Genomic DNA, 12,557 nt, shown 5'->3' on the forward strand with positions numbered 1-12,557 from the left:
GTTGAGCAATTTAGATTCAATCTGAGCAAACAACAAAGTTCAGCCCATACATGATGCCGTAAAGCACAGAAGAACATGGATAGAGTCCAACATCCAGTGGCACCTACAGGAGCGTATTAGCTGTGAAGAAAACATTGCCCTCCCATAGCCAGCTAGCGGTTAAAAAAAGTAGAATGAATGAGAATTTTTTTTCATTGGCTTGTATAAAGATGCATGTATCATCTCTCCCTTTTTAAAACCTATTTAGCTCAGCCAAGCAAGTGTTTAATCATTCAAAGGTATTTGATATATTACAGAATCTAGCCATTTGTTCATTTGTGTTCCGATTGATTAAAGTCCATAAAGATCTCTGCTCTTCATTGGCTTAAACGATGCAAACATTCTGATGATTTCATGTTATTTATATGTAGTTGATGATGTCCCATGAGGTCAAATTTCTGTGCACAAGATTTCAAATGCACACAGCTACCATGAAGTGAAAGGACTCAATGGACCCAGTTTTAGCTCCACCTAATTCTGTCATCATGCTCTTACATATAAATCATTTCATTAAATGTGGCAAATTATGACTATATACAATATAAGAGGAGCAACACTTTAACTATTACTTTATTAACTCTCTCGTCTTAAATTGTTCAGGCATCCTAGACAGATCCCCAAACAACCGTAGCCAGTTCCTTTTGATGCAGAGGATGAGGAGCTTTCCTCCATCTGACTGAGCTGAGGACTGAGCTGAGCTTCTCACTGCTTTGGTTGTGCTGTGCACGTCATCGCAACCCTGCCACTCTTTATTCTGATGCCTATCATTCAGGCTGTCCTGAATGATAGGTGCTGCCACTAAGAGAATCAGTGTTGGTATGGGAGGAGAACGACTTAAAAGTTGAAACTAAAACTTGCTGAGGTTTCTCTTTTTTTAAGTTTTCTGTCTCCGTAACCAAACTGTTACTGAATTTCTTCCATAATCTGTAGATCTCTGACCTCTGTATGGTTGTATAATTGAAATGGTGGTAAAAGTCAATATGATCACATGCTTGCGTCTTCAACTCAGCCATGCCACAACAGCTGAGGTACAAAAGTCAAGACGTGTACAATTGTACTGCATACTCCTTTAATGACTTTTGAAAGAAAAAAATGAAGCACATTAAGTAGGTGATACAATGTCATTTAACTTGACATGGTCTTGGTCAGTTAATTTTTCTCAATGGTCATCATGATTTACTGCAACTAGCAGTTTCTATTTGCCAGACTTGAAAAGGATTTGTTTGAAAGCAATCACTAGATTGACCAATACTCAGAACAACGGGACAGTCTAAAGAACTCTGAACTGTTCATTGGGCCGACAATGAGCTCTCCTGCTCATCCTCCGACAAACCAAGGATGTCCAGGCCGATGTCCAGCACGTCATCATCGTCCTGGGGAGCGCTGGCGGGCTTCAACCCAGGCTGAAGCCCGTCAGCGCTCCTGCATGGTTCCGGCTCGTCATCGGCTAACCCGTCAACATATTCCATGTGGTCAGCCCAGCTAATTGCGGGGACATCGACCGGAAAATCCTCGTCTTCGGGCTCAGACGAAGCCGGGGCTCCAGACTCGGAAAGGAGAGGGTCATGCCGTGTGACAGCCGAGCGTCCCAGCACTTTTTCGACAAACGTCACCCGTCTTTCCAGGGTCGAGCGCCGGAGCTGGCGACAAAACGAAAACTGCTCTGTTCCTGTGCTACTGAGTGTAACTACCACCCCTCCCCCCTCTTCCCAGCGTAAAGCACAAGGCTCGCATGCTGAGTGAAGCAGAAAAAAAGTGCGAGAGAGAGGGTGAAAGAAAGAAAAAAAAAACAAAACACGGCTCGCGATAAGGAGCCGGCTCGCGTCGTTCACGTCAAAGATCCGGCTCTAAGAACCATTTCGTTCCCGACCGACCCATCACTAGTTCCGACAAGACAGTGATCCCAAACACACATGAAAACAGACTATTGAAAATTTGTGGAATACACTTAGAAGCTGGGCCTGTGCTAGGACACCAACAGGTTTTAAAGATCTCTACCAATTCTGTCAAGAAGACAGAAGCTTGTTGATGGCTAACATCTGGTTGAGGTGCAACTTGCTGAGGGATGTTTAACAGTAGTGATTGTAGGTTACCAAAATATAAAAAAACAAACTAACATTTGCTCAGTCTTCTTTTGCAAGGCCCACAGATTTGGTACACATTGTCACCAGAAATTAACTTAATTTCAGTTAACCAGAAGTCAACTGATCTTAAAATTTTTATTCAAGATCAGTATGAATGGTTGTCCTTAAATCTTTCTATTTATTTATTGCAATTGCTTTTTTATCATTATTATTATTAGTAGTAGTAATAGTAACATTGCTTCTTTCTAACTGTGGGGCTATAAAATTGAGTCTTCAGTAGAGTTGTAGTCCATGTTTTCTAATTGGAAAACACCTAAAATCCTAATCAGGGACAAGGTCTGCATATACAAATACAACCAAAAATTAGTGGGGGTGTGTAAGAAACTCCATTCCGGGTTTCTCTGAGGCGTGGGCTTTCATCATCAGAGTTCATCCTTTAACCTATAACAATTAAAATATTCTCAAGTATGATCAACGGTTAATTACGGCACCGGCCGGAGTACCGGGAGCAGTTTGGAAGAACAAAAAGACGCGGAGACTGTTCTAAATTGTCATCCCAAACTAACTCAAAGTTTATTCTTTGTGCAGCAGTTTTTATAGGCAGACAACAAGTTTCAGTTCAGACCCTGCCCACTGGGTGGGGTGGTGTCCTTCGACAGTTGGAATCCTTTGTTCAGCAAGGGCAATAAAGATGCATTCACAAGGCCTATAAATCTTATACAGAGGTCTCCTACATCCATGAGTTCTGACACCACCCAGATGGTCTTCACATAAACATCTTCTGCAAGGGAGTGATAAGTAAAAGAGTGATTTGTTGATGTTTTCCTTCCAACCTTAGTATCTACTTTCAGTTGACAATGCAAGAGAAAATGGTTAACATAAAGAGCCTTGTTGATTCTTGTCTAATAAAATCAAAAAAAGTACCCAGTACATGCTCCCATAATACTAAAATATCTAACAGGGTGTATTTTTGAGCCTTTATGTATAAATTTGACCCTGTTTGGATTTGAGAAAATCTCAAATACATTCAGTGTGGACCCAATTCTTGTTTTTTTTTTAATCATTAAAGATTTGTGCTGTACAGTCTTTTGGGGTTTGGGCAGGTGCAAGGATCCTCTGTGTTTTCTGTTCTTCCAGGTCTTTTTCATCCTGTATCTTTTGTTTTTGTATTTTCTTTTGAAGTCTCCACACTTCGCTCCTGAGTACACTAGAGACCAATCCCTCAACTAATGGTCAGCAACCAGTTGAGTTTTAGTTGTAGCCAACCCCACAAATCTAGTAAGAAAAAATGTCATACACTTGACCCAAAAGTAACAGCCTGCAAACAGAAGCTTTCATTATTTATATGCAGTGCAATTTGGACTAAAAAAGCACCAGAAAGTGCTGAGTTTGGCCCTGGAGGGACAAGCGTGGTGTAGCTTGCTGAGCAGAAAAAGAGATGAGTGAACTTGAAGGCATAAAATTGAGAAAGGCTGTAAAACTGCAAATATCAAAGATCAAATTTAATGGCTGTTAATATAAATTAATATCTACATATTTAATGAAGTTGATTTTGCATATCAAAGTTCAAGAGATAAATATTTATCCATCCATCCGTTCGCTTATCCTTTTCGGGGGCGCTGGAGCCTATCCCAGCTGTCACACTCACATTCATTCGCACATTCACACCTAGTGGCAATTTGGATTATCCAATTAACCTATCCCCACAAGCTGCATGTCTTTGGATGGTGGGAGGAAGCCGGAGTACCCGGAGAGAACCCACGCAAACTCCACACAGAAAGACCCTGACCTGATGGTGGAATTGAACTCAGGACCTTCTTGCTGTGCGGCAACAGTGCTAACCACCGTGCTGCCCCATAAATATTTAAAAAACCTTAAAATGTAGTACAGTTTTAGGTCAAAAGAAAATCCTTTTTTCTGTTTAATTAGCCTACTTTTCTTTGCTATTAGATTATTACGGGGGCGACCGTGGCTCAGGGGGTTGGGAAGCGTATCTGTAACCGGAAGGTCGCCGGCTCGATCCCTGGGCTCTCTGTCCTGGTCGTTGTGTCCTTGGGCAAGACACTTTACCCTACCGCCTACTGGTGTTGGCCAGAGGGGCCGATGGCACGATATGGCAGCCTCGCTTCTGTCAGTCTGCCCCAGGGCAGCTGTGGCTACAACCGTAGCTTGCCTCCACCAGTGTGTGAATGAATAGTGGCATTGTAAAGCGCTTTGGGTGCCTTGAAAAAGTGCTATATAAATCCAATCCATTATTATTATTTTGCTACTACATTTTTAACTAAGGTAAATAGCAAGAACTTCATTAAGAACCCCAGTGTGATTTTATGCAATATTCATAACACATATTTTGACAACAAGTTGTAGTTAAATGCTGCTAGTGATTAAATTAATTAGGGCTCTGTATTTAAATCAACAAGAACCCCCGCTGATATCATTAATATCACACCTTTAATATCACACCAGCTGGGACATATATTCTACTTTTACAAAGCCTACACATTTTTAGCTTTTTATAACATCAGAAAGGTGATCATTCTGATTTAAATGTTGTTATTAATACTGCTTTGGCGTTTGTATGGATTGCACGTTAGTGAGAGATGTTCCTGTATTTTGCACAAGATCGGTAAAGCGTCTGCATCGCTGGTGTGTCCCTTGAACAATGTGGAACAGATTAAACAGAGTACAGAGCCGCCTGTGCACTGCATTCGCTCCTTTTTTCATCTGTCTTGAATCAATAATTTCAATCAGTGCCGTCAGTGTTTCTCCTGACAGTGATTCTTTGTGACCTTGACATAAGTTTAGCCGACAATTACAGTTTCACACGCTGTCCGGGGAGGAACGATCATTATCATTGACAGGCTGTACACACGAGTCGTGAAATGAACATTCACAAGGGCTTGCCTTTCCTAACAGCGACTCAATAATATCTGCAAGACAAAAGTATCCATTGTAGGCTATTTCAACCTAGTAAACACCCAGCCCCCTCTGTCTACCGTATAAACCCACTTTAATTTACAGCTGTGCTTTTCAGCACGGTTACTGATCAGTATGCCCCAGGTGGCTCCACATAGCAGCATACAGGGTTTTCGCTATATTGACCCTGTTGTAATGACACCGCTTAGAGCACATGGGAAGCTGGCTGCACTGCGTAAAGGCAGGGAGGTGAAGCCGACACACTGAGCCTTTGCGCTGACTGGGAATCCAGCAGCTCCAATTTGACAGGCTTGATTTGGTTTGGTATATGCGGGGTAGTGGCCTCCACAAAACTGCTTTGAGATGCAGTTCTCAGAGACGACACGACTCAGCCCAGGCTCCTTTATGTCAAAGTTCTGGGAGAATGTCGAAGTCTGAAAAGCCTTTGTAAAAGTCTGCTCAGCTATACACGACATCCTAAGAAAGTTTAGACTTTTACAACTTGCCACACATCATCACTGGAGCCCACCAGCTTGGTAAGACACACACTGATATGAATCTGAAATATATCTTTAAAGGCACGGTTGCTGCTTTGTTCTTGACCGATGGAGATACAATTTGTAAGAAATAATCAGAAATGAGACAACAGTTGAGCCATGGAACATAGCGCCCAACGTGGATCGCTACTAGTAATACGCGGTCTGAGGCCATCTTGCTGAAAGTCTTAGAGAAGATTGCAGCTAGTGTTAGAAGAGACTGGAGACCAAGGTGCAGCATTTTTAGCTGTATTAGGTGCCTGTGGTGTGTGTGTGTATGCGTGTGTGCATGTGTGTCTGTGTGTCTGTGTATTTCATTGCTAAGCTCTTACTTGCTACAACACTTGATGGCGAGCCAACACAGTTACTTTAGCCAAAAAGAGGATTTGTTGTTTCTGCTGTAGCTCCTTAAAGTATCTTAGTGGAATTTGAAGAGGCATCATTGTTTGGCCACCCATTACATCAGTTTTCATATTTTCATATAAGCAATGACATGTCACATCACTGCAGATATAACTTCTTGACGATTTTTGTAATTTATAAGCTGACAGAAAAGCTGCTTTCTTTTTTGGACAGTGGAAACTACTTCACCATTTTCATGACAGGCTGGATGTGTCATATACAAAATGTATGCAGTTCATTTGCAAATGTATCCCTCCACCTTCTATTTGTGCAGGTAAATGACTTCCAGGATTGTCATGTCATTTGAAAGCAATTTTTGTTCCCAACCAACAGTAAAGTATTAGTCAGGGTCCACTGAGAGCAGCATTTTCAATGTGGATAAGAACATTTACTTACTTTCTATTTTTTGATTCAGTTTCACCATTATGCCTATTTTTAAACTGTAATTTTACTTCACGTCTTGCTGCTTTTATTTACTTATTAAGGAGGAAAAATCATCTTCAGTAATGCAAGTGACTGAAACGTCTTACCAATCTGCATCAACTCAATGTAGACTGATTTCGGGGCACATACTCTAGCCATCATACTGTGCATCTTATTACAGCAGGAACAAAGTGAGCATAAAGATTATTTAGTGCAAAAATGTCAGCGACAGCCAAGTTGGATTTCTTCCAGTAGGCTGAGGTAGTTGCAACATAAGCACAGAATTAAGAGTGATGACCTTTTTCCCGCCTTTTAACCCTTTACAGCCGATCGGAGCGGGCACGCTCTGTTTTGTGTAACTATTTTTAAATCCGGTAGCTCTGCAACCAAGTAAGCTAGCGCAATAATTTTTTTTGCATATGAAACTGGAGGAGTTGTACTTACATCTTATGCCATCAGCTTGTCCTAGGTCACAGTTTCCTTCCACATATAGCTTTGCAAAAACTGCATAAAAATCACTTGCAGCAACAAAAACATGATATTCCAGAAACACGCTTCGCCGATCCATCAGCTGTTTGTAACACTTCCTACGTCCATCAGCGCGAACTATCACATGACCGCCTGACCTGCCCGAAACCGGAAGTGACGTCATTTTCGCGGAAATGTAGTTTTTTACGATCGGGGCCTTATGAGCTTGTGTTTTACTTGTTATGTGTTTTAAAAAGTTATGTTTGACTTTATGACTTTCTGTGTCGTTTCTGGGATGCTTAAGACTCATATTGCACTGCTGGAAATAGTTTATTTTGATGCATATGCTGTTATTTTGCAAATTTGCACTATAATATTTATTTTCGTTTTTCCTGCAGTATATAAAAATTGGTGTATTTCAAAAATAAAACTATGAAGACACTCAAAATAAATTTCCTGTGGTGGGAAACTAGTTTGTGTAACTTTTTTGTATTTACAGTTTTGAGGGATAAGCCTCTTAAATTTCTCTAACTAGAAATATATGTTAAAAAAACAAAAACGATTTTCAATTTTTTTGTAGTTTATTGCACTTTTTTGCAATTTATGTAATTACTATGCACCTAATGCAGACATATTATTAAAGTTTGGGCTATAATGGTTGTATTGATGTATAGCAACTTGAAATGCTCCCAAAAATGGCTCCACAGCATGTAAAAATATAATATAAGCTCTGGCGAACTTGGTTCTATGGTAGGTCTTAAAGGGTTAAACTGTAAGTAGAAGCCCCCTGAGAATCTTAATGACTGCGCATACAAGTGCTAATCAGTGTGTCATTAAGCACTAACCACAGGATGTAAACTTGTCCACCATCTTGGACATGGGATATTCATGGTGACAGTTTAAGGTCAAGTGATTATGGCAGTGAGTATAACAAGACAGTCACATAGGCCTAGAGACCAGTCAATGGCCATCTAGCAACCACCATATTGTAAGGGGTTAAATGTTTATTTCAACTGGTTCCAAAAAAAATCCCTTGGACTCACGACTGGCCACCCATAGTTTGCATGGAACCTAACGGTGTGTTCACACCGAACGCGATGGACGCGAATAGAGCGTCAGGTTTACATGTAAAGTCAATGGAAAGGCGCGATGACGCGCGATTGCGGGTCCCGCGAAAATTCGGAAGCAGATTTGCGTCGCGAAAACGCCAAAACGCGTGAAACGCGCGTCAGTGTAGCGCGTCTGGCGCGTTTGACGCGCGAATAAAACCACGCGCGTGAGTTTTTGTGTTGCATTTTGTGCATACGCGCGTTTCGCGTCTACCGCTCGAGTTGGAAAAATCTGAACTCCAGCGTCAAATCGCGCCGCGACAACCAATCAGGAGCCTGGTGACGTGGCTGTTACCTAGGTCAAAGGGGCAGATCCAGCCAAAGCCTTTCATACTTCAATGGAGGGGAAGGCTAATCAATGCGGTAGCAAACAACTCGGAGCTGTACAACACCAGCTGCTTTCAGTACCGAGACAGGAATAAAAAGGACCGAGCTTGGAGGAAGATATGTGAAGAGATCGGGCAACCTGGTAAGTTCATTCATTTCTCTTTTGAAAGTTTTCACTGACCCGGGGAAGCAGCACAAAAGCTAGCAAGCCACCGCTATTTTCCCACTGACGTACAAATACCGTTCTGCTTTTATGCATGTTGTCATTTAGGAATATATTTTATTGTTTATTAATAAACAGCACACAGTGGTCCCGCTGTTCATCCGTCACTGCTTTGCTTTTTCGCTGATTTTTTATTGCACAGTACAGCATTGCATTCTGCAGCCTGATTGACAAATCTCCTGCGCTTGCCAAATTTATCACGTTTGGTTTTGATAACCATCGCGTCCAATAGAAAAAACAGCACAAAAACACCCATAACTATGAGCCTCATTCGGAAATAGACACCTGCACCGTGAGGGAAAAAGGCGCACGAAAGTGGCGGGCAGATGAAGACAAACCGCGCATAATAATACTTTTACGTTTTGCAATCTACAAAGGTTTGCACTTTGAGAATCAATTGTGAGAACTGTGACCAGGGGCTAGTTATTCTGAGAACCCCTGCAATAAATGAGGGACCACTGTCTACTCTACGATTATTATATCCAACCTGTTAACATTTAATACTGTATTGATAGAACCAACTGATTCTGCAGCAGAGCATCCCCAGTCCCTGAGCTCCTGCTGCTGAACCCACAGATATGTACAGCAAGCACTGATACCTTTTTAGTCGGTGGGATTCCCTTGTGATCACCTTTACTAAATATCTACAACCAATCTGATTATATCCTGTTATTGTTTTTTTTTTTTTCAATGTTGAAATTAAAATCTAGTAGCAGCCTTCTCATTTCTTTGTGTTTTGTGCTGTTTTACAGGCCCACAGAGGAGGACGGCTCCGAGGCAGATGAGGGACGGGTCCCAGGACGGTCCATCGGCGGTGGAGCTGGCCATCCTGGAGTCCCTGAAGAGGCCACACCAGTCTCCAATGGAGCATTTCCTCCTCAGCCTTGTTCCTGCTCTGGAGAGCAGCTGGTCCTTTTTATTCCTGTCTCTCTGTAAATACTTATATTTTATATATTTATGTTTAATGTTTTTCTGTTTGAGACTTTTAATATTATTTCAAATAAATGTTTATAATGACTAATGTCTCAGTTCTACTACACAGCAAATGTTGGCACACGACTTGACACATGTAGAATTTATTTCATATTATACTAATGACAAAATATACTGATACAGTGGGATGCAGAAGTTTGGGCAACCTTGTTAATAGACATTATTTTCCTGTATAAATTGTTGGTTGTTACAATAAAAAATGTCAGTTAAATATCATACAGGAGACACACAGTGATATTTGAGAAGTGAAAAGAAGTTTACTGGATTTACAGAAAGTGTGCAATAATTGTTTAAACAAAATCAAGCAGGTGCATCAATTTGGGCACCACAAAAAAGAAATGAAATGAATATTTAGTGTATATCAATGTGTGTGTCTCCTATATGATATATGGGGTGCCTTTGTTTGGATGTGCTTCCCATCCAGAGCTGCACAGCACAGAGGGAAGTTCCAGCGCTCCTGGAATCCCTCTGTGATGGACCGCCAGTCTCCAGGTGAAGGCACAGCCATGAAGTCGTCCACTAGACAGTCCCAGATGGACGTCGCTGCCTGGGGGGTGATCTGGCTCACCGTGGACACACCGACTCTGAAACTGAACGCGATGGTCCTGAAGGAGTCCCCGGTGACAAGGAACCTGGACAAAATTGTTCAAAATCAGTATTATGTGTACTGCAGTTACAAAATACATTATTCAAATTCCAAAATACTTTTGTGATGTCAGATTTAAATCACAAAACATGAATCTTACATAAAACCTTTTGTAATTATAAGGATAATTACAAAATGTATATTAGATAATATCTAAAACAGTTGTGTTTTGTTTTAACTTTAACATATCATAATTTGATTGGTAGCAACTTTCACAACTACAGTGAGCCAATCACTCATAATTCCTAAACATGTCAATCAGGTAGGAATGAAGTAAGACATTAATAGAAATAAAGAGTTGTGTGTTGACATGTAGCCCTTTCCTTGCTTAAATCATTAATATTTTTGAAAAATTAATCTGTGATAAGACAGCTTATCAAGATAGAACCATGTAACTAGAGATGAACCAAACTGTTCACAGTTTTATCTAACTCTGTTTTAATAAAGGCTGTGACCCCTGCTATAGAGTCTGACAGCTGCAGGGATTATATACAAATATTCAACTATCCCAGAATTAAACCAGGTCTAAATAAAAAGGAGTGAGTATCACTACAAAGGTTAACTCAGTGGTCCTAATGCTACAGTTTGATATCAGCAAACACCGAGCGCATACATTGATGTGACACCACAGCCATGCTATCATCGCAAACACTGATAACAGCATAAATCGAATTAAATCGGGACTTGATGAGACCTTCTGAGTATCACTAGAAATATTATAAAGAGTCGTCTTTGTACCACAGTTTGCTTTCAGTAAACACCGACAGCATTCACTGTTAGCATAGCACATCCATGTTAGCAGTGTATAACTGGATGGATTAGCATATTAGCACAGGTATCAATAAAGGACTACCGTATTAAATAGTTTTACTAACCTCAGGCAGACGGACAGGCGCTCTGCAGGTGGGATTGAGCGTCTGTAGTTGGTGTCTAGGCGGGCGATGCTGGGACCGACGAGGGAAAGCAGGTCCTCAAACTGGCCGACGATGATAGCGCTGGAATCGGCCGTCATCCAGGCGCAGCTCCTGGAGCAAGTGGTGAAACTCACCAAACTGCTCATGCCTCTGGAGGACCTGATGGACCCAGGTACGGCGAGGACGTCTTTTACGCCGCTACTCTGCTCTCCACAGTACATAGAGAAGGGAGACTCTCTCTTCAAGCGCTAGCTCGATAGCTGCCATCTTGCAAAGATACCGGTCTGGCACAACTCCCTCCCACATTCCTCCCACATTTCCGATGGATTTTTCTTGGACACGCGTTGAGACGCGAATGTACACGCGTCAAATTAGGGGCGTTTGGGGCGTTTTATTCGCGTCCATCGCGTTCGGTGTGAACACACCGTAACACCTCATCTACAAACACTCATCAACTACGCTCGGAGCAGTAGTGAAATTGTAAAAACTCAAACTACAAATGGAGACTGTTCACTTTCAAAGTAAAAGTTTTTCCTTTTGGAACATGTTGGTTTCACTGCTGACGCACAACTTTTACTTTAAAGACGAATATTCTTCGTTCAGTTTTACTATTACTTAACTAGCAGTTAGCAAGTAATAGCAGAGTAGTAGCAACTACTATCATCCATGTCGACTACAGCTGACGATGGCTATCTATTAGCAACCACCCCCCATCCAGTCTGGCAATATACAAATTTCACTAATGATGAGTTTTTATCATTCCCAATATTACGGACAACTGATAAGCAATGTGTGTCTGACTTCATAAGAGAACTCTCTATAAAGGAAGCTGAATATAATAATACCTCTCAGCTGTGCTGCCAGTTTTCCCAGTAGTCATTTGCAGTCCTGCAACAAGTAACTGTCATGTTTCGGCTGTGTGGCAGGCAGGAGAGGACCCAAACGCAAACTCACGGAGACAAAACGTAAACTCAAAAACACAGCTTTAATGCTGGCAAAAGGTGAAACACAAAAACAGTACTAAACTGGGAAAGCTAAACATAAAGTATACCAGGAACCACGGGGAGAATCACACACAGCATGAGGGAGACTACAACACTGACAAAGAGAAATACAGGGCTTAAATACACAGAGGGATAACGAGGGAATGAGACACAGAAGGAGGGCACAGCTGGGAGAAATCAGGACTGACGAGACAAGCAAAGCAGGACACATTCACATAAGACACGGAACTTCAAAGTAAAACAGGAAGGATCACACAGAGACGCGAACTTGACACAGTGGAGACAGCAACTAAGAAACACAGAGACATAAACCATAAGGCAGAGGACTCTAAGAACCGAAAGACACAGAGGGGAAATCAAACATGCAGACACAGACTTACACAGAACAGAGGGGACACAGAGAAACATGAAGGGCAAGGGATTGAGACTAGAAACCATAAAATAACTCACACAAGTACAATATTACAAACATC

At 41.5% G+C, this 12,557-nt stretch overlaps 1 protein-coding gene and 1 long non-coding RNA gene across 2 annotated transcripts; one reads left to right on the plus strand and one right to left on the minus strand.

Annotated features, from left to right (window-relative positions):
* Positions 1-7,950: 7,950 nt before the first annotated feature.
* LOC146561352 (uncharacterized) lies at positions 7,951-9,548 on the plus strand. Its single transcript, XR_014894873.1, has 2 exons — positions 7,951-8,446; positions 9,280-9,548. It is a non-coding gene; the product is annotated as an uncharacterized LOC146561352 (long non-coding RNA).
* Positions 9,549-9,587: 39 nt separating this feature from the next.
* On the minus strand, positions 9,588-11,316 carry LOC146561353 (uncharacterized). Its single transcript, XM_085297373.1, has 2 exons — positions 11,042-11,316; positions 9,588-10,152 (listed from the first exon to the last, which is right to left on the minus strand). The coding sequence occupies exons 1-2, from the start codon at positions 11,299-11,301 to the stop codon at positions 9,882-9,884; spliced, it is 531 nt and encodes a 176-aa protein (XP_085153499.1). The 5' UTR covers positions 11,302-11,316; the 3' UTR covers positions 9,588-9,881.
* Between the last annotated feature and the right edge of the window lie 1,241 nt (positions 11,317-12,557).

This window comes from Mchenga conophoros, linkage group LG13 (assembly GCF_057382185.1).
Source record: "Mchenga conophoros isolate Kocher_MC1m ecotype Shallow Benthic linkage group LG13, M_conophoros_male_GT1.1, whole genome shotgun sequence".
In the NCBI taxonomy this organism is placed as follows: domain Eukaryota; kingdom Metazoa; phylum Chordata; class Actinopteri; order Cichliformes; family Cichlidae; genus Mchenga; species Mchenga conophoros.

Coding starts and splice junctions, on each gene's coding strand:
- LOC146561353 (XM_085297373.1), bottom strand. CDS start 11,301: ATGTACTGTGGAGAGCAGAGTAGCGGCGTAAAAGACGTCCTCGCCGTA. Junction 10,153..11,041: donor CGCCTGTCCGTCTGCCTGAG/GTTAGTAAAACT, acceptor AATTTTGTCCAG/GTTCCTTGTCACCGGGGACT.